This window comes from Dendropsophus ebraccatus, chromosome 1, assembly GCF_027789765.1.
Source record: "Dendropsophus ebraccatus isolate aDenEbr1 chromosome 1, aDenEbr1.pat, whole genome shotgun sequence".
NCBI classification, from domain to species: domain Eukaryota; kingdom Metazoa; phylum Chordata; class Amphibia; order Anura; family Hylidae; genus Dendropsophus; species Dendropsophus ebraccatus.
This window is the reverse complement of record NC_091454.1, coordinates 215337080-215362293: the sequence shown is the minus strand read 5'-3', so window position 1 is coordinate 215362293 and position 25214 is coordinate 215337080. Positions and strand designations below refer to the sequence as shown.

The 25214-nt window shown below is 43.7% G+C and overlaps 1 protein-coding gene across 1 annotated transcript in view; it reads left to right on the top strand.

The window, feature by feature from the left end:
- The window catches only part of LOC138769582 (venom factor-like), a 63587-nt gene that overhangs the window by 25781 nt on the left and 12592 nt on the right, over positions 1-25214 (top strand). The window contains exons 13-31 of the mRNA XM_069948154.1: positions 2024-2215; positions 3383-3532; positions 5181-5310; positions 6144-6218; positions 9751-9951; positions 10840-10951; positions 14234-14322; positions 15765-15904; positions 17538-17750; positions 17958-18018; positions 18574-18657; positions 18784-18987; positions 19074-19152; positions 19251-19410; positions 20471-20569; positions 20846-20996; positions 22474-22637; positions 23801-23956; positions 24381-24440. Of these exons, the coding sequence (XP_069804255.1) occupies positions 2024-2215; positions 3383-3532; positions 5181-5310; positions 6144-6218; positions 9751-9951; positions 10840-10951; positions 14234-14322; positions 15765-15904; positions 17538-17750; positions 17958-18018; positions 18574-18657; positions 18784-18987; positions 19074-19152; positions 19251-19410; positions 20471-20569; positions 20846-20996; positions 22474-22637; positions 23801-23956; positions 24381-24440 (2520 nt within the window). The remainder of the gene's footprint in view (positions 1-2023; positions 2216-3382; positions 3533-5180; positions 5311-6143; positions 6219-9750; positions 9952-10839; positions 10952-14233; positions 14323-15764; positions 15905-17537; positions 17751-17957; positions 18019-18573; positions 18658-18783; positions 18988-19073; positions 19153-19250; positions 19411-20470; positions 20570-20845; positions 20997-22473; positions 22638-23800; positions 23957-24380; positions 24441-25214) is intronic.

Below are 25214 nucleotides of genomic sequence, written 5' to 3'. Positions count from 1 at the left end.
TTGTTGCCCCTATTACTGTACCTAAGCATTGCTCCTGTCAGTATACCTGATTGTTGCTGCTGTTACTGTACATTAAATTTTCTTCAAAGACCTATAACATCCTAAAATGTAAAAGGACCTTTATGGTGCGTTCACACCTACAGGATCTGCAGCTGATTTTCTGCAGCAGATTTCATTTAAATAACTGAACACAGCATCAAATCTGCTGCAGATCTGCTGCAGATCCTGTAGGTGTGAACGCACCCTTACCAAACTATTTCAGCATAGAGTGGACATATTGTAAATGTGAATTATAATCTCATATGTGTGGCATGACTATCTTTGTTACAATCAGAGGATTTCACACCTAGAATTCTAGAGTTCTTCACGGAAAAAAAAAAAGTAAATTTATCGACCAAAATTTTCTACTAACATTAAGTATATTTTGTCACAAAAAAACATTCTTAGCATCACTTGAATAAGTAAAAGTTTTAAAAGATATCAGTAAAACGAGACCAGTCAGATTTGAAAAATAGGCCTTAATAGGCCCTTAAAACGAATGTACCATGAGGTACATTCGCTTTAAGTGTTGCATAGTGTTGCGTGGGGAAGCCAGTGCTGTGGTCCTTTCATGAACTCTTGCCCACTTCCTGGGCACGGCACCGGTCTATTACCGAGCAACGACCTGAGCTGAAGCACTGGAGGTGGGCCGGCCCGCCAACAGTGGGAGGAAACCCCCTCCCCTCTGTGACATGGCTCCAGTGCTTCAGCCCGGGCCGGTGCTCGGTAAGAGACCAGGAACCGGGCCGCAGTTCAAAAAAAGGATCGTGGCATTGGCTTCTCCTCACCAGCACTGCTTTTTTATGTGGAACACTTACAGCGAATGTACCTAATGGTACATTCACTTTAATGACAAAAGTGGTAATGGAGTTAAAGGGTAAAAGAGGTCATTGCACAGGGATGGGGAGGAGGAGATGTGAGCTTCAGCTGTTATCTTCTCTATCTACTGGTGTCATTTATCATTGTAAGGCTATGTTCACACAACGCCAAAAGTAAAGAAAAGGCGGCTGATTTTGATATTTAAAATAACGTCCATTTTTGCCACGATTTAACTGACTGCAATGGGAATGCATTGAAGTCAATGGGAAGACAGATGTCCAATGCACACATTGCATTGAATAACGGACGTTTTTACCGCCGACGTCAAAATAATGAACATGATCATTATTTTCAGACGTCTTTTGCAAACGGCGGACGTTTTTTTATTAGTTGTTCACACACAGTTTTTCTTTTTCCACCGTTCTTTCTCCATTTTTACTATTAAATTCAATGGACTTTTCAATTAAGACACATCCAAAGGTCAATTAGTAACCCCAAACTAAGATAATGTACCAGCAGCCGTCATTGCACTAAGGGAAGGCTAGGCAGCTAAATAACGTCCATTATTTTAGACTCAAAATAACGGACGTCATTTCAAACGGAGCTATGTGTGAACATAGGCTGTTGCTGTACAGATCACCTCCCTCTAATCATCACAGTCACAGGAAATCTCAGTTCAGTTTTAGGCCTAGTGGTAAGAATGAAAACTTCAAGAATTAAGAATTTTGTATAATATCAATAGTAAAAATTAGGGGGAAAAAGCTTGATTTAAATAATAGGTAATTTCCTGATGACATATTCTCTTTAAGGGTCTGGAAGACATGCCACGCCATGCCAGGTCTTAATCCTGTGGTTGGAGTCTCACATTCCATGAAGCAGCGAGCCATGATTTCTCATCATGGTGATGCCATGGTTCTGAATGTGCTCATATGCCACACCACAACTATGTGAATTGCCATGAGGGCATGTAATGGCCCACAGTAATACTGGCACTGTATTGTATGGTTATTTGCACAGTGCACTATATTGGTGGCATACTAGAAGACGAAATTGTAAGAAAACTAACATGTGCCCCAGGCAGGACATCCTATATGTAACCTATAACCTATATAACCTATATGTAATACTATACGGTACTATAAAAAATGACTTCCTATATTTCCAGATCCTAAGCAGAGGCCGGATAGTGAAAGCGGAAAAGTACAGTCGCAACAAGGGTGGGAACCTGGTCAGCGTACCCGTGTTCATCTCAGAGGAGCTGATGCCATCTTTCCGTATTGTGGCTTATTATTTTGTTGGAAACGAGATAGTATCCGACTCTGTATGGGTGGATGTGGTGGACAGCTGTATGGGAACGGTAAGTCAAAAGAAAAGATAATATGAGTCAAATTCTGTGGCATTCTTACTAAAGAGCTTAAAATGTTTCTAGTAATTTTAAAGGTGTAGTTGGCAAAAAAAAAAAATATATATATATATATACAGTATATATATATATATATATATATATATATATATATATATATATATATATATTTCGAATTAACTGGTGTCAAAAAGTGCCAGAGATTTCTAATTTACTTCTACTTAAAAAATCTCTAACCTTCCAGTACTTTTCAGCTGCTGTATGTCCTGCAGGAAGTGGTATTCTTTTCAGTCTGGAGAGCAGGAGAGGTTTTCTATGGGGATTTGCTACTGTGCTGGACAGTTCCTGACATGGACAGAGGTGGCAGCAGAGAGCACTGTGTCACACTGGAGAGAATGCGCCACTTCCTGCAGGACATACAGCAGCTGATAAGTACTGGAAGAATAGAAGTAAATTACAAATCTCTGGCACTTTCTGTCACCAGTTGATTTAAAAGAAAAAAAACATTTTGGTGAACTACCCTTTTAGTGTTACTGAAACAGTGACCATGGTAGGGTAGGATCACTTTGGTAGGACGACCAATGGTAGGGACATCACTTTGTTCAGATTCCTGTCAGCCCCAACAAGGCTGTCTGGGAAATCTTGACAGTCCTGAGGCTAATAAAAGGCTCACAAAATAGCTACAGATCAAACAGCTGGATCACTAAATTATCTTATCTCATCTTAGCAGGCCTTGATAAATTACTAAAGGAGGTGATTCCTAAAATAAAAAAAATGTGTAAATCATTTCATTTACCAAAAATGACTTCTTACCTTAGCAGCTCTAAAGTCCTGGCCACTAGGTGTCTCCCTTCCCAGCAATCTGCTGTCCATTGCTTGTTGCTAGGGGAAACATGTCTCTAGTAACAGCTTTAGCAAAAACAGAACACAGAAATTGGGGGTGGGTCATACCATGTGCTTTGTGGAAAGGAGGGGGAGCTAGAGAGTGAGTCCAAGCACTGGTTCCAACCCCCAAAATATACAGAATGAGAAATAGTTGTGGGCCATGTAGGGGGCTCTCAGGGGCTCATCACTTTGAAGGGATTATCTAAGATGTTTTTAAAGGATAGGAATGCTTTAAGTGTTGATGCTATTTCTATTTTTGACACTCTTGATATGTAGCTGAAATTGGAAGCTGAAAGAAATGTTGCAAAGCCTCAAGAAACAGTAAAACTAAGCTTGACAGCAGACTATAAATCCAATGTTGGATTGGTGGCAGTGGATAAAGGCGTCTTTGTACTAAACAGCAAGTATAAACTGAACCAAAGAAAGGTAAGAACCTACCTAGGTAATATCTATCAGTGCAATGTCTAACACCTTTATACCAGGGAGGAAAGAACAGAAACCAGGGATTCCATTGATGGCCGTGATTCCATAGATGGAAGCACAATGTACGTTTCATATTAAAGGGGTTATCCAGCGCTACAAAAACATGGCCACTTTCCCCCTACTGTTGTCTCCAGTTTGGGTGGGGTTTTGAAACTCAGTTCCACTGAAGTAAATGGAGCTTAATTGCAAACTGCACCTGAACTGGAGACAACAGTAGGGGGAAAAGTGGCCATGTTTTTGTAGCGCTGGATAACCCCTTTAACCACAACGGCCGTGATTAATACGAAACTTACGTAGTGTGAACATGGCCTAATATTGAGTGCAGCACACAGAGTGCACATCACACATCACCCACACAGTGGATGGTTCACTCCACAGTCCCCCTGGTGCCCTCCTGTACCACTCCTTCCCCAATAACTTGCCCATCCATCACCAATAGTCAGGTACACTGTGCCCAAGTAATAGCCTCTCAGACAAGATGGCCGCAATGCAGAGAGGAGGCACGGCAAAGCCTTCAGAGTTTTCTGTTCACACCCCCCCAACAGGCGCACAGACACACAGGCGCGTGCACCCCTTAGTAAATTTAGTAGGGTAATTGGGGGCGGTGCTTTATTTACGACCAGGCTATGAGTACACAGTGTTTGACTAGAACTTAAATAACAAATAGACCTTAGACCCCACTTTATTATCTGATTAACTGATGGCGAAAGTAATGCAGTCGCTTACTTTTCTTGCAATTGTATTCTCATTGAAAGAAATTGGTTTAAAGCGACTCTGTACTCAAAATCTGCCCCCCCCCCCCCCCCCAGACCGCTTGTGCCGTCACATAGCTGCTTTTAATCCAAGATCTGTCCTGGGATCAGTTTAGCAGGTGATGCAGTTATTGTCCTAAAAAACAACTTTTACACTTGCAGCCCTGTGTAAAATTGGTGTGGCCTAGAGTGTGTGCCCTAGGATTGAGACGCCCCTCCATCCCCCCTCCTCATCTTCTTCATCATGAGGAATGGCCCAGGAAGGATTTATCCTAATCATCACTTATCTGAACATTGCACATGTGCAGTGTTCAGACAGGTGATGATTAGTAGGCATCCTGCCTGGGGCATTCCTAATGATGAGGAGGGCAGGGAGGAGGGACGGAGGAGTGTTACAATCCTAGGGCATGTGTACTCTAGGCCACACCAATTTGACACAGGTCTGCAAGTCTAAAAGTTGTTTTTTAGGGCAATAACTGCATCACCTGCCAAATGGACCCCAGGACAGATCTTGCATTAAAAGCAGCTATCTGGCGGTACAAGCAGTTTTGGTTTTGGTGGGGGGGGCAGATTGTGGGTACAGAATCACTTTAAATAAAGTTGCTGACTGTCACAAAGCCATCACCCCAGTTCTTCATTTCCAAGGGTCCCATAAAAAAATAAAAGCAATGACCTGATTGGGTGCTCCTCTGTGCCTTAGCTCTGGTTTTTTATAAATTTTCCAATGATTCTCCACAGAACAAAATGTTAGACAAAAAATTCAGCCCTGCTATGTCTATACTGATATTATAGATGACATTCATGATGACGGGTTTATGTGACTCTTATTTGTCTCTCAGATATGGGACACTGTGGATAAATCTGACCTCGGATGTAGCCCTGGGAGTGGTGCTAATAGCATGGGAGTATTTCACGATGCTGGACTTGCTGTACAGACAAATTTCGGTTTGACTACTGCAGAGAGAACTGGTAATTGGGGGGGCTGGCTCTTCATTTCATTGGGGCTTAAAGGGGCTATCCAGCGCTACAAAAACATGGCCACTTTTCCCCCTCTCTTGTCTCCAGTTCAGGTGTGGTTTGCAATTTAGCTCCATTTACTTCAATGGAACTGAGTTTGAAACCCCACCCAATCTGGAGACAAGAGAGGGGGGAAAAGTGTTTTTGTAGCGCTGGATAACTGCTTTAAGGACCTTTTACATGGTCCAAATATCGGCCAGTAGTATAGCAAGAAATGTTCCTATGTCCAATAATCGACCTGTGTAAAAGTGACACAGACGGGGAAAACACCCAATCCTCGGCTGATCGCATCTTTGAGTCTGCTTCAAAACTTATTGTTACCGGCCACCCATCTTTTTGTGTAAACCAATAATGATGAACGCTAACTGAGAGCACAGATATATCTATATCTATGCTGTCAGCTTCCAGATCACACAGCAGTGCATACTTACCACCCGTGCTGCTTGTGATCCGGCATCCTGTTCTCCGGCTCTTCCGTCCAGTGCCTGTATCTTCAGACCACAGCTTCCTCCAGAATAATCGACAACCGGAGGAGGTGGGGCCTAAAGATACAGCAGCTGGACTGGTGAGCCGAGAACAGGATGCCGGATCAGAGCAGCGGCACACTCAGTAAGTATGTACTGCTGTTTGATCTAGAAACTAACAGCACAAATATATGAGAATTCTTGTTGTCAGTTTCCATGGCTGCACGAACGATACATGGATCCCATCATGCCTGGACAGCCCCAAAAAAAAAACACTTTTTGATCTTGGTTATTCCATGTGATATCCTTTTTTATTCTCAGATTCATTGTGTAAGGACACTCAGACACGCAAAAAAAGATCATCAGCGATTCTGATGGAACAAAAAGCTCTGAAGGGTAAGAGGAGCAATCTAGTAGATATCTTGTTTTCTACTTACAAAAAAATCGTTGTATTGTTCATTAATCATTATGGATTTCATGGGATTCCAGTTCATTATGGGACTCCAGCTCTCCAGAAAGTTATCATGCCATGGTATGGAGGTATAGAGGTACTTACACCACTGATTCATTTGGCTGAGGAGGCTAGGCTTAAAGGGGTTATTCAGTGAAAATCTTTATATTTCAAATCAACTGGTTTCACAAAGTTATATATATAGATTTGTAATTTACTTCTATTTAAAAATCTCAAGTATTCCAGTACTTATTAGCTGCTGTATGTCCTGCAGGAAATGGTGTATTCTCTCCAGTCTGCTCTCCAGTGCTCTCTGCTTCCACCTCTGTCCATGTCAGGAACTGTCAAGAGCAGGAGAGGTTTTCTTTGGGGATTTACTGTTACTCTCAACAGTTCCTGATATAAACAGAGGTGGCAGCAGAGAACACTGTGTCAGACTGGAAAGAAAATATTTTCTGCAGAACATACAGCAGCTGATTAGTGCTGGAAGACTTGAGATTTTTCATTAGATGTAAATTACAACTCTATATAACTTTCTAAAACCAGTTGATTTAAAAGAAAAAGATTTTCCCTAGAGTATCCCTTTAAATAGTGAGGATACCTGAAGGCGAGCCCCAGAGTTGATGTTATGTGTGGCATATTGGCTAAGAAGGGAGTGGGAGACAACACAGAGGAGATAAAGACATCACTGCACAGCTTCCAGGGTGGATGAGTACACTGTATACAAGTATATTACATAATAAAACTTTGGCCATGGGACATACACACACCCATGGCGAGGTATTCGGCTTGCCCCTCTCTATAGTGCTCTACTTCAGGTTATCATTCAGACTGCTCGTCCATTCTGGTGAATCCTTCATGAAATTTAAGCTGACAAATGAACACGCTGCCATCCAATATGCCTGTGTTCCCATCACTCTCTGTAGAGTTCTAGAAGCAGTCCTTGCTTCTCATAATGGCCTTTCGCCCTTTCTTATGCTACGTTTACACGAAACGATTATCGGGCGAATCTTCGCGATAACGATCGAATTCGAACGATAATCGTACGTGTAAACGCGGCGAACAATCGAAAAATCGTTCATTTTGATCTTTTAACATGTTCATAAATCGTCGTTCGGCGATCGCGAAAAAATGGCCGTGTAAACAGTCGTCGCGCGATAGTCCAGCCGCCTGCCGCCCCGCCCGGCCCCCCGCTCATCCGCAGCCCCCTGCGCCGGCTCGATCGCCATCCCTGCCGCCACCGCTCTGATCGACACCCCCGCGGCCCCCGATCGCCACCCCCGCCGCCGTTCCGATCGCCACCCCCGCCGCTCCGATTGCCACCCCCACCCGCCGCTTCTCCGATCACCACAGACCCCCCCACCCCACCCCCGGCCGCCACTGAAGAGGAGCACTGATTGGCTGAAGAGGAGCCGTTTGAAATTCCCGGCTCATCTCTTCAGCCAATCAATGCGCTGAAGATGGGAGCCGGGGATGTCGGAAGACCTGCTGCGCGGAGCAGGTAACGTATGCTCTTGGCCGCGGCGGGGGTGGAGATCGGGGCGGCGCAGGGGGGGGGCGGGCTGCGGGCGGGCCGGGCTGCGGGCGCACGATTGCAAAACGATTTTTCCATACGATATATCGTACCGTCTAAACGCTGATCGTTTTAAAAAAAAATTGTTACTTCGATATCGTTAATCTTACGATCGGGCCAATAAACTTAGCATTATGGTGCGTTTACACAGAGAGATTTATCTGACAGATTTTTTTAAGCCAAAGCCAGGAACAGACTATAAAGAGGGATCAGGTCATAAAGGAAAGACTGACATTTCTCCTGTTTTCAAATCCATTACTTTTGCTTTGGCTTTCAAAATCTGTAAGATAAATCTCTCTGTGTAAACGGACCATTAGGGTCCATTTACACAGAAAGATTATCTGACAGATTATCTGCCAAAGATTTGAAGCCAAAGCCAGGAATGGATTTGAAAAGAGAAATCTCAGGCTTTCCTTTATGACCTGATCTCTGTTTATAGTCTGTTTCTGGCTTTGGCCCCTTAGGCTATGTTCACACTGCTTCTCTGGCTCTGTTCGGGTCCATCGAAGGATTCGCCATTGGGCATGGACCGCTGCACCAGTAGACATGAACAGACCCCTGCTGCATGCAGTGTTTTTGTCCCATAATTTCAAACAAGACGGAGCCAGTGTTAACATAGATTTAGTTGGGCATTTTCCTGCAGCCACGTCAGACACCACACACACTCTCTTGTCTTGCCCACCTCACCCTTTAATTTTCCAGAGTGGGCACAAGGCCCCGGGTACCATGCACTGACACAGGAATCCCTATCCAGTCTTAGGTTGGTATTACAGGGGCCGATGGGGGCCCGATAATACCTGTAAACGAGCGCTAATCTGCTAGATTGACGCTCGTTTACTGGGCCTATTACACGGCCCGATAATCAAGGGCTGCAGGGACATCGTTACCGATGTCCTTGCAGCCCTTGCTTAAACTATATACATTACCTATCCACACTCCAGGGCTGCTCCTTTGGTCCGCTTCTCCCCGAGTCCCGTGCACTCTAACTTCAGAGCGGCCTGTCAGCTGACAGGCCGCTCAGCCAATCACAGACCGGGACAGGCCGCTCTGAAGCTAGAGCGCGCAGGACCCGGGGAGAAGCGGACCGCAGGAGCAGCCCTGGAGCGTGGATAGGTAATGTATATCATCAGTCGCCGGCCGCGCACCGCTATTACACGTAGCAATGCGCGGTCGGCGTCCGACAAATATAGGTTCTAACCTATATCAATGATCAGCCGATGATCTCTGTCATTGGCTGATCGTTGTATTTATTACACGAAGTGACAATCGTCCGATTCGGCCGATTATCGTTCCGTGTAATAGTACATGACCTCTGACAATTAGCAAGGAAACTGCACCCCTTACCAAGGTCAACAGCACTGCAAGATACAACCTTGTCTTATGTCAATTATGTCAAAATGGTGCCAGGCTGGCAGGCGTACCTCGAAAAAGATAAGCTGGCACCAGACCCTGGAGTGCCAATAACCACATAGTATGGAAAGCGGACAATGAACATGTAAGGCTGGGCTCACACTACGTTTTTGCAATCCTTTTTTTTTTTTTTTTTTTTTAAATGAGTAGAAAAACGGATGGGAAAAACGGATGCAATTGTGTGCATCTGTTTTGATTCATTTCTTTTTTTATAAAAAGAGGATCAAAACGCATCCATCTCCTTTTTTAACGTACACAAAAACGTACTTGGCCTTATTTTTGTGTACGTAAGCAAAAAGGATGCGTTTGGATCCGTTTTTTTTTTTATAATGGAAATCAATGGAAAACAGATGCATTTGTGTTTTTTTTCATCCGATTTTTCATCCGATTGCAAAAACATAGTATGAACCCAGCCTAACAAAGGTGGCTGTATAGATATATTATATTCATGTTGATGTGTGCTGTAGAAATAAACGATTTCTTCTATTGTTTAGCCTCTACTTACAAAGACCTGGAGAGGGAATGCTGCAGAGATGGCATGGTTAAGAACCCAATGGGCTACAGCTGTGAGCGGCGTTCTCTCCACGTTCAGGGGGGAGACGAGTGTGTGCAAGCTTTCCTGGACTGCTGCAGATACATTGAACTGAAGCTGAAGACTGAGATGTTGCTGAAAGACAATGATGACCTAGATAGAAGTGAGCAGTCATGGGGCTGGGGAATATAAGTGGCTGTAATGGATTGGAAAAGCATGCTTGTACTGAAAACAGTGCCACACCTGTCCATGGGATGTATGCGGTATTGCAGCTCAAACCTATTCACTTCCATGGGACTGAGCTGTACTAGCAGACACAACCCATCAGTGCTGGACTAGGGTGTCTAGGGCCCATCAGGAGAATTGATTCTGGGGCCCGCCTAAGCTAAGGGCTTCATAGTAATACTGGTTACCATGCTGTGGATGTAATAAAGCCTGGGGAGAGTTATATCAGGGGTGTTATTATAAAATAATGGACCCCAACCAAACTCCCAAACAAATTTAGACCCCTAATCAAAACAAGCCCCCCCCCCTTAACTTTGATACACTGCTCCCCATGGCCACTGTCAAGCATAGAGTAGCATAGACTGCCACTCATTGCCTCCTCTTTTAGAGACTGCTGCCTCCAACCCCCCTCTCATACACTATTGTTCAGCCTTCCATCACGTATACTGCTGATCATGGCCCCTCCACACATATATTACTGCCACCCCTCATATATTGCTGCTCAGGACCCCCTCAGATATACTGTTACTCAATCTGCCCCCCCTTTCCACTCTCTGTAAACTATTACTTCCTCACTCCTGCAGTACTGCTGGCAAGGACCTGTAGTAACATGATCACTAAGTAGGTCCGAACCTGTATCCCACGGACAGGTGTAGCACCGGAGAGTAAAGATGAGCGACTTTCCAGGACTCCCTAGGGCCACTGGTATTCCAGTTGCAGAACTCGAGCATGCTTGAGATGCGCTCCTGTCTATTAGAGAGAAGCAGCCATATGTTTTTAGACTGAAATACTACTTTTAACCTAGTAAAATGGTTCTTTCCTACAGGTGAAGAGGACGATAACTATATCCCAGATGCTGAAATTCTGGTTAGGAATGACTTTCCAGAGAGCTGGTACTGGAATGTTGTAAGAATGGAAGAACCACCTAATAAAGACAAGTGAGTGCCTCAATCATCTCTCTCTTTAGCCAATCAACAAGTGTTTTTACTTTAAAAGGAGATTCCATTTGGTGACGTCTTAACGGAAAAGGTACATGTTAGCTGGTTGATGCTAAGTACTGTAGCTAGACATGCTGAGAAATGTCCAAACCTGACCTGCGCAACAAGATTTCTCAGTTTCTGTTCCTCTGTAAGGGCGGGTTCATACTACGGAATTCTCGCGGACAATGTCCGCGGAATTCCGTCAGCTGTCCACCCTCACGGGCACGCGCTTTTCTGCCGGCTCCATAGACACCATTCTATGGGCCGGCGTATTCCGCGATCCGCTAAAAGAAGTGACATGACACTTCTTTCAGCGTATAGCGGAATACGCCGGCCCATAGAATGGTGTCTATGGGGCCGGCGGAAAGGCGCACAGATGTGCGGGTGGACAGCTGACGGAATTCCGCGGACATTGTCCGCGTTGATAGTGTGAACCCGCCCTAAGGATGCGTTTGCAGTGAGGAAAAGAGGTGGAAATTCCGAGCAGAATCCCCGCTGCAGACTCCTCTCGGAATTCCGCCTGCCTCAGTTTCCCAGTGTTAAGTATAGGGTGCCTCCAATCTCTGAGGCAACACTGAGGCAACTGAGCAGAGTCCGCAGTGGGGATTCCGCTCTGAATTTCCACCTCTTTTCCTCAGTGTGAATGCACCCTCTAGGTGTATATTGTTTTCTGACTTAGATTGCTTACTGCTATGACCTATGTTAGTCATGTTTAATGAATAGAGATGAGCGAACCTCCAGCATGCTCGAGTCCATCCGAACCCAAACGTTCAGAATTTGATTAGCGGTTGCTGCTGAACTTGGATAAAGCCCTAAGGCTATGTGGAAAACATGGATATAGTCATTGGCTGTATCCATGTTTTCCAGACAACCTTAGAGCTTTATCCAACTTCAGCAGCCGCCACTAATCAAATGCCGAACGATCGGGTTTGGATGGACTCGAACCCGAACCTGGTTCGCTCATCTCTATTAATGAACCTACTGAGCCTTTGGTACCTTTTTATCAACTTCTGAAAACCCATTAAAATCCATTAGACAATACCCTAATACCTACTTTCTGACCACTCCTTCAGTGAACCATTTCCTGGCTCTACTTCTTATCTTCTTCCTGATGCTGATGGACTTCCCATCAATCCTAAATATTCTCTATTCTCTGTACCCAGCCAATATAAGACAAACTATAAGTAGACAAAAAAACAAAGTAATCACTGAACTCAAGGAGATGAGCGAAAAAATTCCAATGAAGTACTCAATCAAGAGTCTCCACTGATGCCCCCAAAAATTTAAATATGCAAAACAAGAGTCTGTGGAGCCTCGGTTGTGAGTCTCAAAACATGAGAATAGCCAGATATCCCTTGCCATGGTGTGCCTCTATGATGGGAAGAGCACCAAACCACCCTTATAGGTAGCCCCTTAAGTCCCACTCGGCTGCAAGTATTGGAACATAAATAGGGAAACAACAGAGTGGGGGCATCAGTGGAGACTCTTGATTGAGTTCTTCATTGGAATTTTTTCACTGTTCTCCTTGAGTTCAGTGATAACTGTGTTTTGTTGGTTGATTTGTCATTGCCCCAACTAGCCAGACTCCTGCTCCACACTGACGAAGGGCAAATTCCCCGAAACAGCTGTCTGTGGATGGATGCCTGCCTTGGCAAGCCCTTGTCATGTCGCAATACTCGCACCTTGAGTTTGACTTTGACACAAAAGGGGCCCCCCTGTTTTCTCCCTATTTATGTTCCAATACTCGCAACCGAGCGGGACTTAAGGGGCTATTTATCAGGGTGGTGTGGTGCTCTCTCTACCATGGAGGCACACCAAGGCAACAAGCAAGGGATATCTGGCTATTCCCTCGCAACCGAGGCTCCACGGACGCTTGTTTTGCATATTTAAACAATAAGCAGATTTAGCTTTCAGTACCATCTCTACAATGTTTTCCAGTAGGCCCAGTTATACTGTGAACAATCACTATATTAGGAGCAGCTCCTGGCTCCTGACATCCTGAGACTAAAACCGTAGTGGCCGCATCACAATCTCCTCTCGTCTGCACAGCAGAAGGCAAAATTTGCCCATTATTGGTAAAAATGCTGTCTGGAGTGTCCTTAATTGTGGGCAGAATGATGGAGTCTGAAGATGTGGTGCCAGAATCAGACAAAGGTAGCATACCGTGACTGAATGGACCATGGACAGACATCAGACAGAAGTTCATACAACAGCAGGTCCCATGTGGTTAATCCAAGAGACAAGTGTGGACTGGCACTTTCGTTATCTTGGCAACAATTTACCACAGTGGACCACCTGACCCAGCAGTACAAAGACAAATTTCCAGAATAACCCTGCGTGAGACCTTGCATTAATTGGGACTCAGTAGTCGAAGATTGACAATGGTGCCCCTCACGACTATGCGTCATTGCAAAGTAGGCCTCTCATGGACTGAAGGAAACTGTGGTCTGGCGGGTACAAATATAGGTAAAGTATCCACACACAAAGAAATCTTTAGTAATTGGCACTACTCCTAGCTAAATTAAATGATGTGAACAGTGAACCAAGAAGTGACCAGGCTGATTTATGAAGTCCATTCAGGTATAGCTATTGCAGATAATGAAAACAGCCGCACTCACTGGCAAAGCAATATTCTGTTTCTTAAAGGGATTGCCCACTTTATAGTAAAATGGTTCAGCATACAGTGTTAATAAGTGTACTCACTGTATATACTGACAGCAGCTCCCTGTGTACCTCATAGAGCTAAAATCAGACTCCCCTCCTCCAGGCTGTGCTGTCCTGCTCTGTGAGGAGTCTGTCCATAAGATGGCCAACATGAAGGAGCATGTGACCATGCCCCGCCCCCAGTGTCCTCCATAGGTATATACAAGCTCAGTGGTGGACACTTGGGGCAGGGCATGTCACATGCTCCTCCATGTCGGCCATCTTATAGACAGACTGACCACAGAGCAGGACAGCACAGCCTGGAGGAGGGGAGTCTGATATTAGCTCAGACAGGGAGCTGCTGTCAGTAAGTGCTGTGAGTACACTTACTTACACTGAACATTTTTACTATAAAGCCATGGTCACATACATATGAGCAGATGAATTGCCAGATGAAGTGGTGAGAGGCCAAGAAACTACTGTAGCTCTTATGTTACATTAAATAAAAGAAGGTTGCATTGCCGGTGAGTTACCCTTTTAACCGGTAAGGATTGTCCAAAGTAAGAACCACTCAACATAGTATTTATATTTCATCAGCATCTCAACAAAGGTCCTGTCCAACTTCATCCTCAAGGACACCATAACAACATGGGAACTTCTGGCTGTGAGTCTATCCCAGGATAAAGGTAAAAAAAAAAAAATCATAAACATAGATGAGGCAAGCAAAAATTCTATTGTTCTAAGATTTTGTAGGGCTCTGGCATCTACCCAGTGGGGGAACCACCGCCGTAGCGTCCTGCCGCGCCAGGTGCGCATGGCGCGGCCCCTGGAGGTGACATAGCATGCAGCACCCGGCAGGCCCTCCATGTGCTCCAGCTGTTTGGGGTCTGGGGATGTCTCCTAGGGGTGTCCAGGGGATCCTCGGGCAGCGCAGGTACCAGGCAGCTAAGTGTGCGCCAGGGCTGGTACTTCCGGCACAGGGAGCATCTCTAACATGCGCTCCCTGTGCCGGAAGTACAGGCCACAGGCGTACATTGAGCTCACTGTGCTGCCCGGGGATAGGATGGGACCCCCTTGCTACCCCAAAAAGTTTAAAAGTTTGCTGTGGGGCCCAGCCATTTCTAGTTACACCCCTGCATCTACCAGTAAGTTCCTACCAGACCTGGACTGCCCATTTTAATCTTCCTGGTCCTCCTATGTTTCCTCACTTATGGCTAAGTTGGACTGCTGAGACTTTAGGGCCAGTCAGTGCCATAATGTACAATGACATATTATTGATTATTGTTGCTTTCAACAACTGTTTGGACTTGGACTGTATGTGGCATCCCAAAGGGAATGCAGCAAGGGGCTTGTCATGGTCCATAGGATTCTTTGATGTTCCATAGACTGGTGAAGTGGAGGGGCATCAGGCACTTTTTTTTAACTAAATAACATGCAGATCTTACAGTATAACTAGGCACACTCTCTTGTACTATCACACATAGGCTGGGACAAAGAGGCACATAATGAAAAGGTGAAGTAATGTGTGGGGGTCTGCATAAACTAAGCTATGCCTTATTCTAGCCTATGCCTTAACACACTAGTCCTCCGATTCCTCACTGGGAGTTGCACACTGGTTTATTTACACCATAAGATTATACGAGATACAAGATAATAGTATTGAGTTGCAATGTCTATGACAGTTGCATGATGTGACAGTCAAGATGTCTCTAGGCCCAGCCTGAATCCCTCAAAGGTCCTGGGTGTGCTCTAGGGCTTGTGTACAGCCTTTCTCTAAACTGTCTCCTCTTTTTCTCTATATTTGCAATCCTTCAAAGTCCACTAGAAATTAAGTGCCAGGTTGTCCGTACTTTGCCGAAGTAGATGAACCTAAAGATGTTCTCCTCCAGTATGGTAGAAGCTGCAAAACACATTGGTCCTCTTTAGTCCAGAGGCCGTAAAAGATGCTTATCCTCTCCCTTTATGAAGAAGCTGTCAAAGGAAATTCATGTGTGCCACACCTTGTCCAATATCCTGTAAATAAATCAGTTCCACTCTTTAAGTATAAGCCTTCCCCGTTATGACGTGTTATCAGTATTATGCTGTGCCAGATGTTAATACTCATGTCTGTCTTATCCATTCAATATAGGCATCTGTGTGGCTAAACCATATGATATCCAGTCCTTCCAGAGCTTCTTTATAGACCTAAAACTTCCATATTCTGCTGTGAGGAATGAACAGGTTGAAATTCGAGCTATCCTCTACAATTATGAAGAAAAAGATATACGGGTAAATGAATTCACATAAACCATATGCTCATGCACCATATCATTGGGGTGATCATGTGGGGAATGTGTGACCTGCGTTAACTGCAACTTCATAGTTTTGGTAAGAAGCAAGAGAAGAAGGAGGAGATAGCTGGTACTGTGGTTAGCAGAGAGACCAAGTCTGGGAAACCAAAAAACGGCATTAATCGGCTTGATTCGTTAAATTATTGTTCCTTGTAATAAAGACAACGATCAGCCGAGGAAGCAATAATCAGCTAATCGCTGTCATTTAAACTTGCTTTAAAATCCACTGCTATCCTCACATCGCTATGAGTAGGGTGCACGGCCGACGGCTAATGATTGGGTAAAATTAATAAAGCTCATACTTACCTATGCTCCTCTGGTGTCCTGCAGCCTTCTGGTGGTGTTCCCTGCTCACCCTGACACTTCTGGCCCCATCTCTACAATGACAGGCCGCTCAGCCAGTCAATGGCTGGGGGCTGTCCTGTGTTGGCCACTGACTGGCTAAGTGGCCTGTCAGTGAAAAAATGAGTCCAAAAACGTCAGAGGTGTGCAGGGAACATGGGCAGGAGGCTGCAAGATAACAGAGCAGCAAAGGTAAGTATGAACTTTATTATTTTTTATGTACAAAGCAAGTTCAAAGGCAGAGGACAGGTCTAGAAGAGGTAGTGCAAACTAAGACCAAAGGCAGGGGACAGATCTAGAAGAGGTAGTGCAAACTAAGAACAAAGGCAGAAGACAGGTCTAGAAGAGGTAGTGCAAAGTAAGACCAAAGGCAGAGGACAGGTCTAGAAGAGGTAGTGCAAACTAAGACCAAAGGCAGGGGACAGATCTAGAAGAGGTAGTGCAAACTAAGACCAAAGGCAGAGGACAGATCTAGAAGAGGTAGTGCAAACTAAGACCAAAGGCAGAAGACAGGTCTAGAAGAGGTAGTGCAAAGTAAGACCAAAGGCAGAGGACAGGTCTAGAAGAGGTAGTGCAAAGTAAGACCAAAGGCAGAGGACAGGTCTAGAAGAGGTAGTGCAAAGTAAGACCAAAGGCAGAGGACAGGTCTAGAAGAGGTAGTGCAAAGTAAGATCAAAGGCAGAGGACAGGTCTAGAAGAGGTAGTGCAAAGTAAGACCAAAGGCAGAGGACAGGTCTAGAAGAGGTAGTGCAAAGTAAGATCAAAGGCAGAGGACAGGTCTAGAAGAGGTAGTGCAAAGTAAGATCAAAGGCAGAGGACAGGTCTAGAAGAGGTAATGCAAAGTAAGACCAAAGGCAGAGGACAGGTCTAGAAGAGGTAGTGCAAAGTAAGATCAAAGGCAGAGGACAGGTCTAGAAGAGGTAATACAAAGTAAGACCAAAGGCAGAGGACAGGTCTAGAAGAGGTAATGCAAAGTAAAACCAAAGACAGAGGAGAAGTTTAGAAGAAGTATTACTATGTAGGATCTACTGCACATGACGGTATATTTTGAGATAGGCATATGGTAGCCTAATTTTGGCACTATATGATAATATTATGGAAGATGTGGTTTCTATGATCACCATGGGATGAATGGTCAGAGGAAGCCCCTGGACAAAGCACTTAACTCCCCTTGAGTTACATATAAGATGTGGCTTCATAAAATTCATGCCAATATGGTTTCATTTCAGGTGCGAGTGACATTTTCTCACAACCCTGAGTTCTGCAGTCTTGCTACAGCCAAAAGGCCATACACAACTACGGTAACAGTGAACAAAACCTCATCCTTCGCAGTTCCATTCGTCATTGTGCCCCTCACTCGAGGACAACATAATGTTGAAGTGAAAGCTGCGGTCTATGGAGAATTTGTTGGTGATGGTGTCAGGAAGCTTCTAAGGGTTGTGGTAAGAGAGTATGACTACTGTATGTGTTATGTAACAAATTTGATTTGATTTTGATAATTGACTTTATTGAGAAGCTCTTATTGACCCAAATCCTCACATAGTAAATTACCCCATAAATAGATCCATACTGTCACATACCTGATCTTGATTGTTCTCAAAAAAGAATGCTCTTCTTGGCCTCAACCAATATTTTTGTTTCAATTTCAGCCAGAAGGAATTCGCAAGACGGCAATTCTAACATCGAAAATACTTGAGCCGGTACCAGGACGTAAGTACCCCACTTTCATTTTAGGTCTGATTGAAGTGGGATTGAAGAAAATCTCTACAATATTTTATTTAAGTATTTCTTAGCAGCCTGTATTATTGTTTGTATCACGTAGGATCTTCCACGCATGAAAGTATTTTTGGGTTCTATATGGCAGATTTTTGTTGGCACTATATGATGTTACCTCCGAAAGTGAGGTACCTATAATATGTATATCCCTATGGATTACTTTTATTTGGTTGCATGTGAGGTAGAGGGATAACCTCTGAGCCTGCTTGTGATGAAGTTTGAACCTTCGAATGTCACACGTTTGTATATGCGGTTGGATTTCTGCCAATTGACTGATCATCGTCCACATTCTGAAATGGACTTTCTTTGATGAGACAACCTCTTCAATGTAGAATTGGTCCTCCAGTTACCCCATAACTAATGTCACTGTACTGGAAAGCCTTCTGCCATAATGTTGCGCCCTGATGTTATGTAGTCTTTCAATCAGCATTTCAATTTCCAGCAGAATTGATATGATGATTTACTATTTTTTACATCTGTTTATTTTAGGTGCCGATGTGGTGAATGTGCGTTCCCTTGTCAATAAGAACCTTGTTCCAGACGCACCAACTCGCCTTATTGTCAACGTACAAGGTGATGTGATATGTCTTTTGTTGTTGGGTGTTGAAGCCAGCTGTTGACCTGTCTCTATTCGCTTTCAATCTTACTTTATTACTTCCCGAGACTAACCATGTTAATGTTGTATTTCCTCTTCTAAAGGGATTCCAATTGCTCAGTTTCTTGAAGATGCCATAGATGGTGCCAGTCTAGGTCGTCTTATCGTTACGCCATCAGGTTGTGCAGAACAAAACATGAGGCCAATGACTTCAGTTGTCACTGCGACACATTATCTTGATAAAACTAACCAGTGGTACCGAATAGGATTGAATCGAAGAGATGAGGCCATTGAAAAAATCCGAAAAGGTGACATGTTATTTTCTATTGTATCTTCCTTGTAACTACTGTACAAGTTGTTCCATTGTTCTAGCATGTCTTTCATTTTCTATAAGGGTTTCAAAATCAACTTACTCATCGTAGACCGGATGCATCTTATGGGTCTTTCCAAGGGGCAGCAAATTCTGGCACCTGGTAGCTATGACTTCTTTCTTAAGGTCTTGCTTATATTTTATTGTAATCTTTTTTTCCCCAATTTTCCTTAAGATTTTTTTTTATTGCCCTGATTTTAGGCTTACTGCTTACATTGTCAAAGTATTTGCCTTGGCTTCGCAGTTTATTTACATTAATGCTGATAATCTGTGCGGTTCGGTCAAGTGGCTCATCTTGATGAGGCAGAAGCCAGATGGGATGTTTCAGGAGACTATTCATATTGGTGCTCAATATATGAAGGTAAGCACTTCTCATAAAAACAATGGATTCCAATTTCTGCATGCACAGTTTAAGTTAACAGGTTAGGATGAATAGGGGCTTCAATAAAGGACTGCTAAGGCAGTTCCTCTACATAAATCATAAAAGTTTGGATAGAAGGGTCTTTTTACTGCATTGTTAGCCCAAGCCCATAACTGCTTTTAGAAAATGAACTTCACCTATAGCAGCCACATTACCTTCAGATGCATTCAGTTGCCCCCAGGACTTAATAGTAGGTAAGAAAAGGAAGCCCCATAGGCAATAATGAAAGAAAATACATAGTTTGTATGTATTTGCTCACCAGGATGGTCCTCCATGTGCATGAGGTCATTGATCATTGAGATCCAAAGCGAAATCTGTAGGTTATCGGTCTTCTTCCATAGCATAGGAATACAGGCCCCTATGGGAATATTGCAGTGATGGAACACGAAAAGTAACCTGTAACCTGTATAGTCTTTGAGCTTTATCAGGACCAAAAGATACTGGAGAAGGTGCCCTCATCAGATTTACGTTGGGTCAACCTTGGAAAACAGAGTGTGTAGACAAGCTCAGATCCGGTACCAACAAGACAGAAATTTGAACCCCACTTATTAGAAGCAGGAACTCACTGAAGACAGGTTAAAGGGGTTATCCAGTGTACACAAACATGGCCACTTTCCTCCAGAGACAACACCACTCATGTCTCAAGTTTGGGAGAAGGTTTTGTAACTCAGTTCCATTGAAGTGAATGAAGATTAATGGCAAACCACACCTGAACTGGAGACAAGAGCGGTGCTGTCTCTGGAAGAAAGAGGCCATGTTTTTGTAGCACTGGATAAACCCTTTTAAACAGTACGAATATACAATTTTCTTTGCTTTCAAGTAAGAGAAAGATAGAGTGTGGCAAAATAGGCTTGAGCCCAGGAAAACCACCTGGAAAGGAGTTTTCTCTTGTAGAAGTTGAGATCTAGGACACAGAGACGTGAAAACGTGACGACATAATGAAACATCTCAAATGTGGACTCCTATAAAGTGATCTTTTTTTCTATCTCCTTCTCTACAGGGTGGTCTTGGGGGTTCGACGGATCCTGATGTTGCCATGACAGCTTTTGTTGTTATTAGTCTACTGGAAAGTCGGGCATACTGTTCTCAACACATAGGCGTAAGTAACTGGTAGAAAGTAATCGATACATAATCCACATTGGTCTACCTTGGATGGTCCACTGGATGACTTGTCCAAAAAGCGGGAACCTCATGGACTTTTGTCTTTGTTTAATTTTGCATTTGATACCTTATTGGTATGTTACTATCCTCACTATATTACTACTGTATGTTAGGCAAAAATGATGCTTGATGAACCTTTTGTGAGATACTGAAACCGGCTCCATTGCATTGGTGTATTACAAAGATTTTCTAAAGACTCTTTCTTGACTTCTAGAATTTGCAGTTCAGTGTTGATAGAGCTATAAACTACATATCAGATAACTATCCACGCCTGAGGAAACCCTATTCTGTGGCAATTACATCTTATGCGCTTGTTTTGGCTGGCAGACTAAAGGATCCATCTAAGCTACTATCTGCAGCAACAGGTAAGGACTTCCTGCAGTCAGAGACACCTGACCACAATTCGTAATCACTTCCCCTGTCCATCCAAAAAACTATCTATAAAATCTGCTAAGGCACCTGTTATTGCTATTAAAGGAGAAGTCCGGCCAAAATGTATTTTTTATATGTTATTACTTATGGAAATTTTCTAATGTACATTAATTATGGGAAATGCTCACATACTGCTATTTCCCTTAATTTAGTGTATCAGGAAGTGTTAAAATTCTCTCAGAAGTAGTGACGTCACGACGAATGGTGTAATTCCTATGGAGTGTCCAGCAGGGGGCGCTCTATATATAGAAGTCAATGAGTACCATTGACTTCTATATATAGTGCGCCCCTGCTGGACACTCCATAGGAATTACAATGGATGTGTGTATGTAATGTAATGTGCCGGCCGCGTCAGCCCCGGGAGCGCCGTGCTCCCGGCCGGGGTGGGTGAGGGCTGACGCGGCCGGCATGCAGAAGCAGAGAGCGGCGGCCGTCCAGATAGTGGGAGTCAGTGGCGCGGGCGGGTACCGGGGAGTCAGCGGCACGGGCGAGCAGCAGGGAGTCAGCGGGCGGGCAGTGGGGAGTCAGCGGCGCCATAGTGTTTGAAGCCGGGAGGAGGAGGTTGGACCGGTGGAGGGGGCATGAAGAGCGTTACTTGTGTGAGCGGCGGCGGCACGGGCGGCGATAGATAGCACAGGTACTACTCCCCCATTATATGCAGATAATGGGGGAGTAGTACTTTGTATATGTGCCCAGAACCGAGCAGGGAGGGAGGGGGGAGGTAGATGGCACTTCTCTCCCTCCCTGCTCGGTGCCCAACAAATGTATTCATTGAATACATTTATGGGATACTTTGGGGAGCAAGGACACTTGCTCCCCAAAGTATTCCATAAATGTATTCAATCACAAAGTACTTTGCATAACATTACATTACATACACACATCCACTGTAATTCCAACGGAGTGTCCAGCAGGGGCGCACTATATATAGAAGTCAATTGTACTCATTTACTTCTATATATAGAGCACCCCCTGCTGGACACTCCATAGGAATTACACCATTCGTCGTGACGTCACTGCTTCTGAGAGAATTCCAACAGTTCCTGATACACTAAATTAAGGGAAATAGCAGTATATGAGAATTTCCCATAATTAATGTACATTGGAAAATTGTATCACTTTCCATAAGTAATAACATATAAAAAATAAATTTTGGCCGGACTTCTCCTTTAAGAAAACCTCCTAGACATGTATGAAGAAATTTCACAAGGCATAAACTTGCCAGGTCTTGAATTAATATTCAATATCGCTAGTGGCATGAGATGCTGGTGGTCTAGGTTGGTGACAACTATATGGACATCTCTATTGTAAGAAAATAACTGAAAAACATGTATATAAGTATATGTAATATGTATATACTCTGCTTACCACAACCAATACTTAATACTGTTTACTTCCTTTTTTACCCAGATAAATCTTACTGGTATTCAGAAGATTCCAAGATGGTCTCCATAGAGGCCACATCTTATGCTCTCCTTACTCTTCTGAAATTGAATGCAAAGGAGGCCATTGATCCAGTGGTTCGTTGGCTTACGGAGCAACGATTCTATGGTGAAATATATGGATCAACACAAGTGAGTCATGAAGGATTACCCTTTTAAGGCCACTTCGGGCCTTAAGGCTTGGTCCTTTTTTCCTTTGCTTTAACCTATCCATTTAATTTTTTTTGTGACCTATTGTACATTACATCCGTGGTAAATGTTGGGTGCTACTCTTTTAGCAAAAAGTGCAAATTGTAATTAAAATTTTGCAAGAGTAGCATTTTTTCAAAGTTTCAAATTCTGCTTGTAATATACTCCAAAAAGTTGTTATTTAACATTTACTGTATCTCTATACAATGTTTGCATTATTTTTCAACAATGTTAGAAAGCTTCGCAATTTTGTAGTAAATTTGCAGGTCGTACTAACTGACTAATGGCAGCAATAACCAATGCGTGACTACTTTGATTAGTCACTGGGTATCTTCTTCACATCATACTTACAGAACAGTATATGTACTGCTTTGAGGGTTAAGGGGTTAAAGACCATGTCATAAACTCACCTGATCCTGCACCATGACAACTGTGCTCTTTTGCCATTTTGGCACTGTGCCCAGCTGTTTCCTTGGATCTTCAGTCCCCTTTCTAGGTTGCCGGGGGAATCGGCATGAGGCAGTGTCAAAATGGGTATGAAGCCAATTGGGAGTCTGGAGTGCTGAGCCATCTTGGACACTCCAGACCTCCTTAGTGTTTACTTTCCCAGTATCTTGGCTTCTGCCTTTGCTTGATTTGGACCTGGACCCGGTATTTCACCTAGCCTGTCTGACCTATAACTCTATTTCAACTACCTGGTTTTGACCCCTTGGCATGTGTTTCTCTTGTATTAGTGTTTTTGCTCATTTGTGCCCATTTACTGTTGACCAGGCCCTATCCTCTTCTTCTGTGCACTTATCCCAATGTAAGTACCACTGCCCAGTTGGTGACCACCATCTAAGGTGGATTATCCAAGTAGGTTGGTAACAGTGGTTGGGATAGGAGCAGGGCTGCACAGTTCCCTACCTAACATGGTGGACTGCTCTTATCAATCTTGAACATCAGCAAAGCATCTCAAGAACCAATTACAATGTCTGGTAGCTTTCTGTTACACTGCTATACTAACATGATCCTGTGGTGCCTATTGTTCTCTATAACCTTAGTTGTTCTTTATCACATGAATGCCTTTCATCAATATCAAGATGATCATTTTTTTTCTCCTCTAGACTACAATTATGCAATTTCAAGCACTTGCCGAATACCAATTGGCCAAAGCTGGTCAAGAGACGATGAGTATGGATGTCACTTTCAAATTGCCTGAAAGACTGGAAACAAAATATCGTATCAACATTGAGAACATTCTTCAAGCTCGATCTGAAGAGGTGAAAATACTTTCTTGACTCACTGTCTTTAATATATCGTGGTGCCATATTAACAGCATTTTCTCTCTTCTGTTGGGGGTTTTCATGCTTTTTAACAAGAGTTCTGTGATTCCACCCATGTTGGCATTGGTTGTCCTCTTTTCCATTGGGCTCTTACTAATGTTAAATTATACAACATGGTCAGAAGTTTATAGGCCTACCCACTTACATTAGCTTGTTGGACATCACTTTCCAAAATCATAATGATTACATTATTACATCCATGATTCACTGAACGTACCACAAAGAAAAAAACAATCGGCCCCTAACCACAACCCAATGCGTTTCCCTGCTATTTAATTTTTATGTCACTGGAACAAGTAATATTATAAAGATCTTCAAATTATAAGCAGCCATTGGATCTGACTGTACGTTTTCTTTACAGACCAATATAAACAAAGATTTTGTAGTGAAGGCCAGTGGAAATGGAAAAGCTACATTGGAGGTAAGACTATACATAACCTTAAGGTATACTTTGCTGTAAATTCAATATAGCTAAAACAGTGACATCAGCCCACCCAAAATAATAATAAAATAACCAAAATAACTTTGCCCCTATGATCTGTGACTAGAGATGAGCGAACCGGCCGAGGTTCAGGTTCGTATGAACCTGAACTCTCGGCTTCTGATTCCCGCTGTCTGCCTGCTCCGTGGAGAGGGTGGATACAGCCTGAGGACCGCCTGGAAAACTGGGATACAGCCATAGCCATAGGCTGTATCCCAGTTTTCTAGGCGGTCCTCAGGCTGTATCCACCCTCTCCACGGAGTCGGCAGACAGTGGGAATCAGAAGCCGAAAGTTCAGGTTGATACGAACCCGAACCTCGGCCGGTTCGCTCATCTCTATCTGTGACAATTGGATAGTTGTAACCCCCCCCCCCTTCTTTTTTTTTTAAGCTATCCAACCAAGCCAAGAACATACACATTGAGCTACATGATAGAATTAACATGTTGTACAAGTCCATTACACAATGCTCCCAGGTTCTACATAGGTAGGGGTGCCAACAAACCACTATGCCTTGGCCAGCGTGTCCAGATCCAGGGTTGCTGCACCCTTCAAGATGAAAGAATGCCTGGTGATGCCGCTGGGCAACATTTTTTTTTTAATGGCATACCATCAGTGCCTGGTCCAATCGCAGGTCAAAATGTAAGAAAAGTATTGCATGGTGACAGCTTCTGATTGATTCCTTGTTTCAGAAACAGCATTATACCAACCCATGA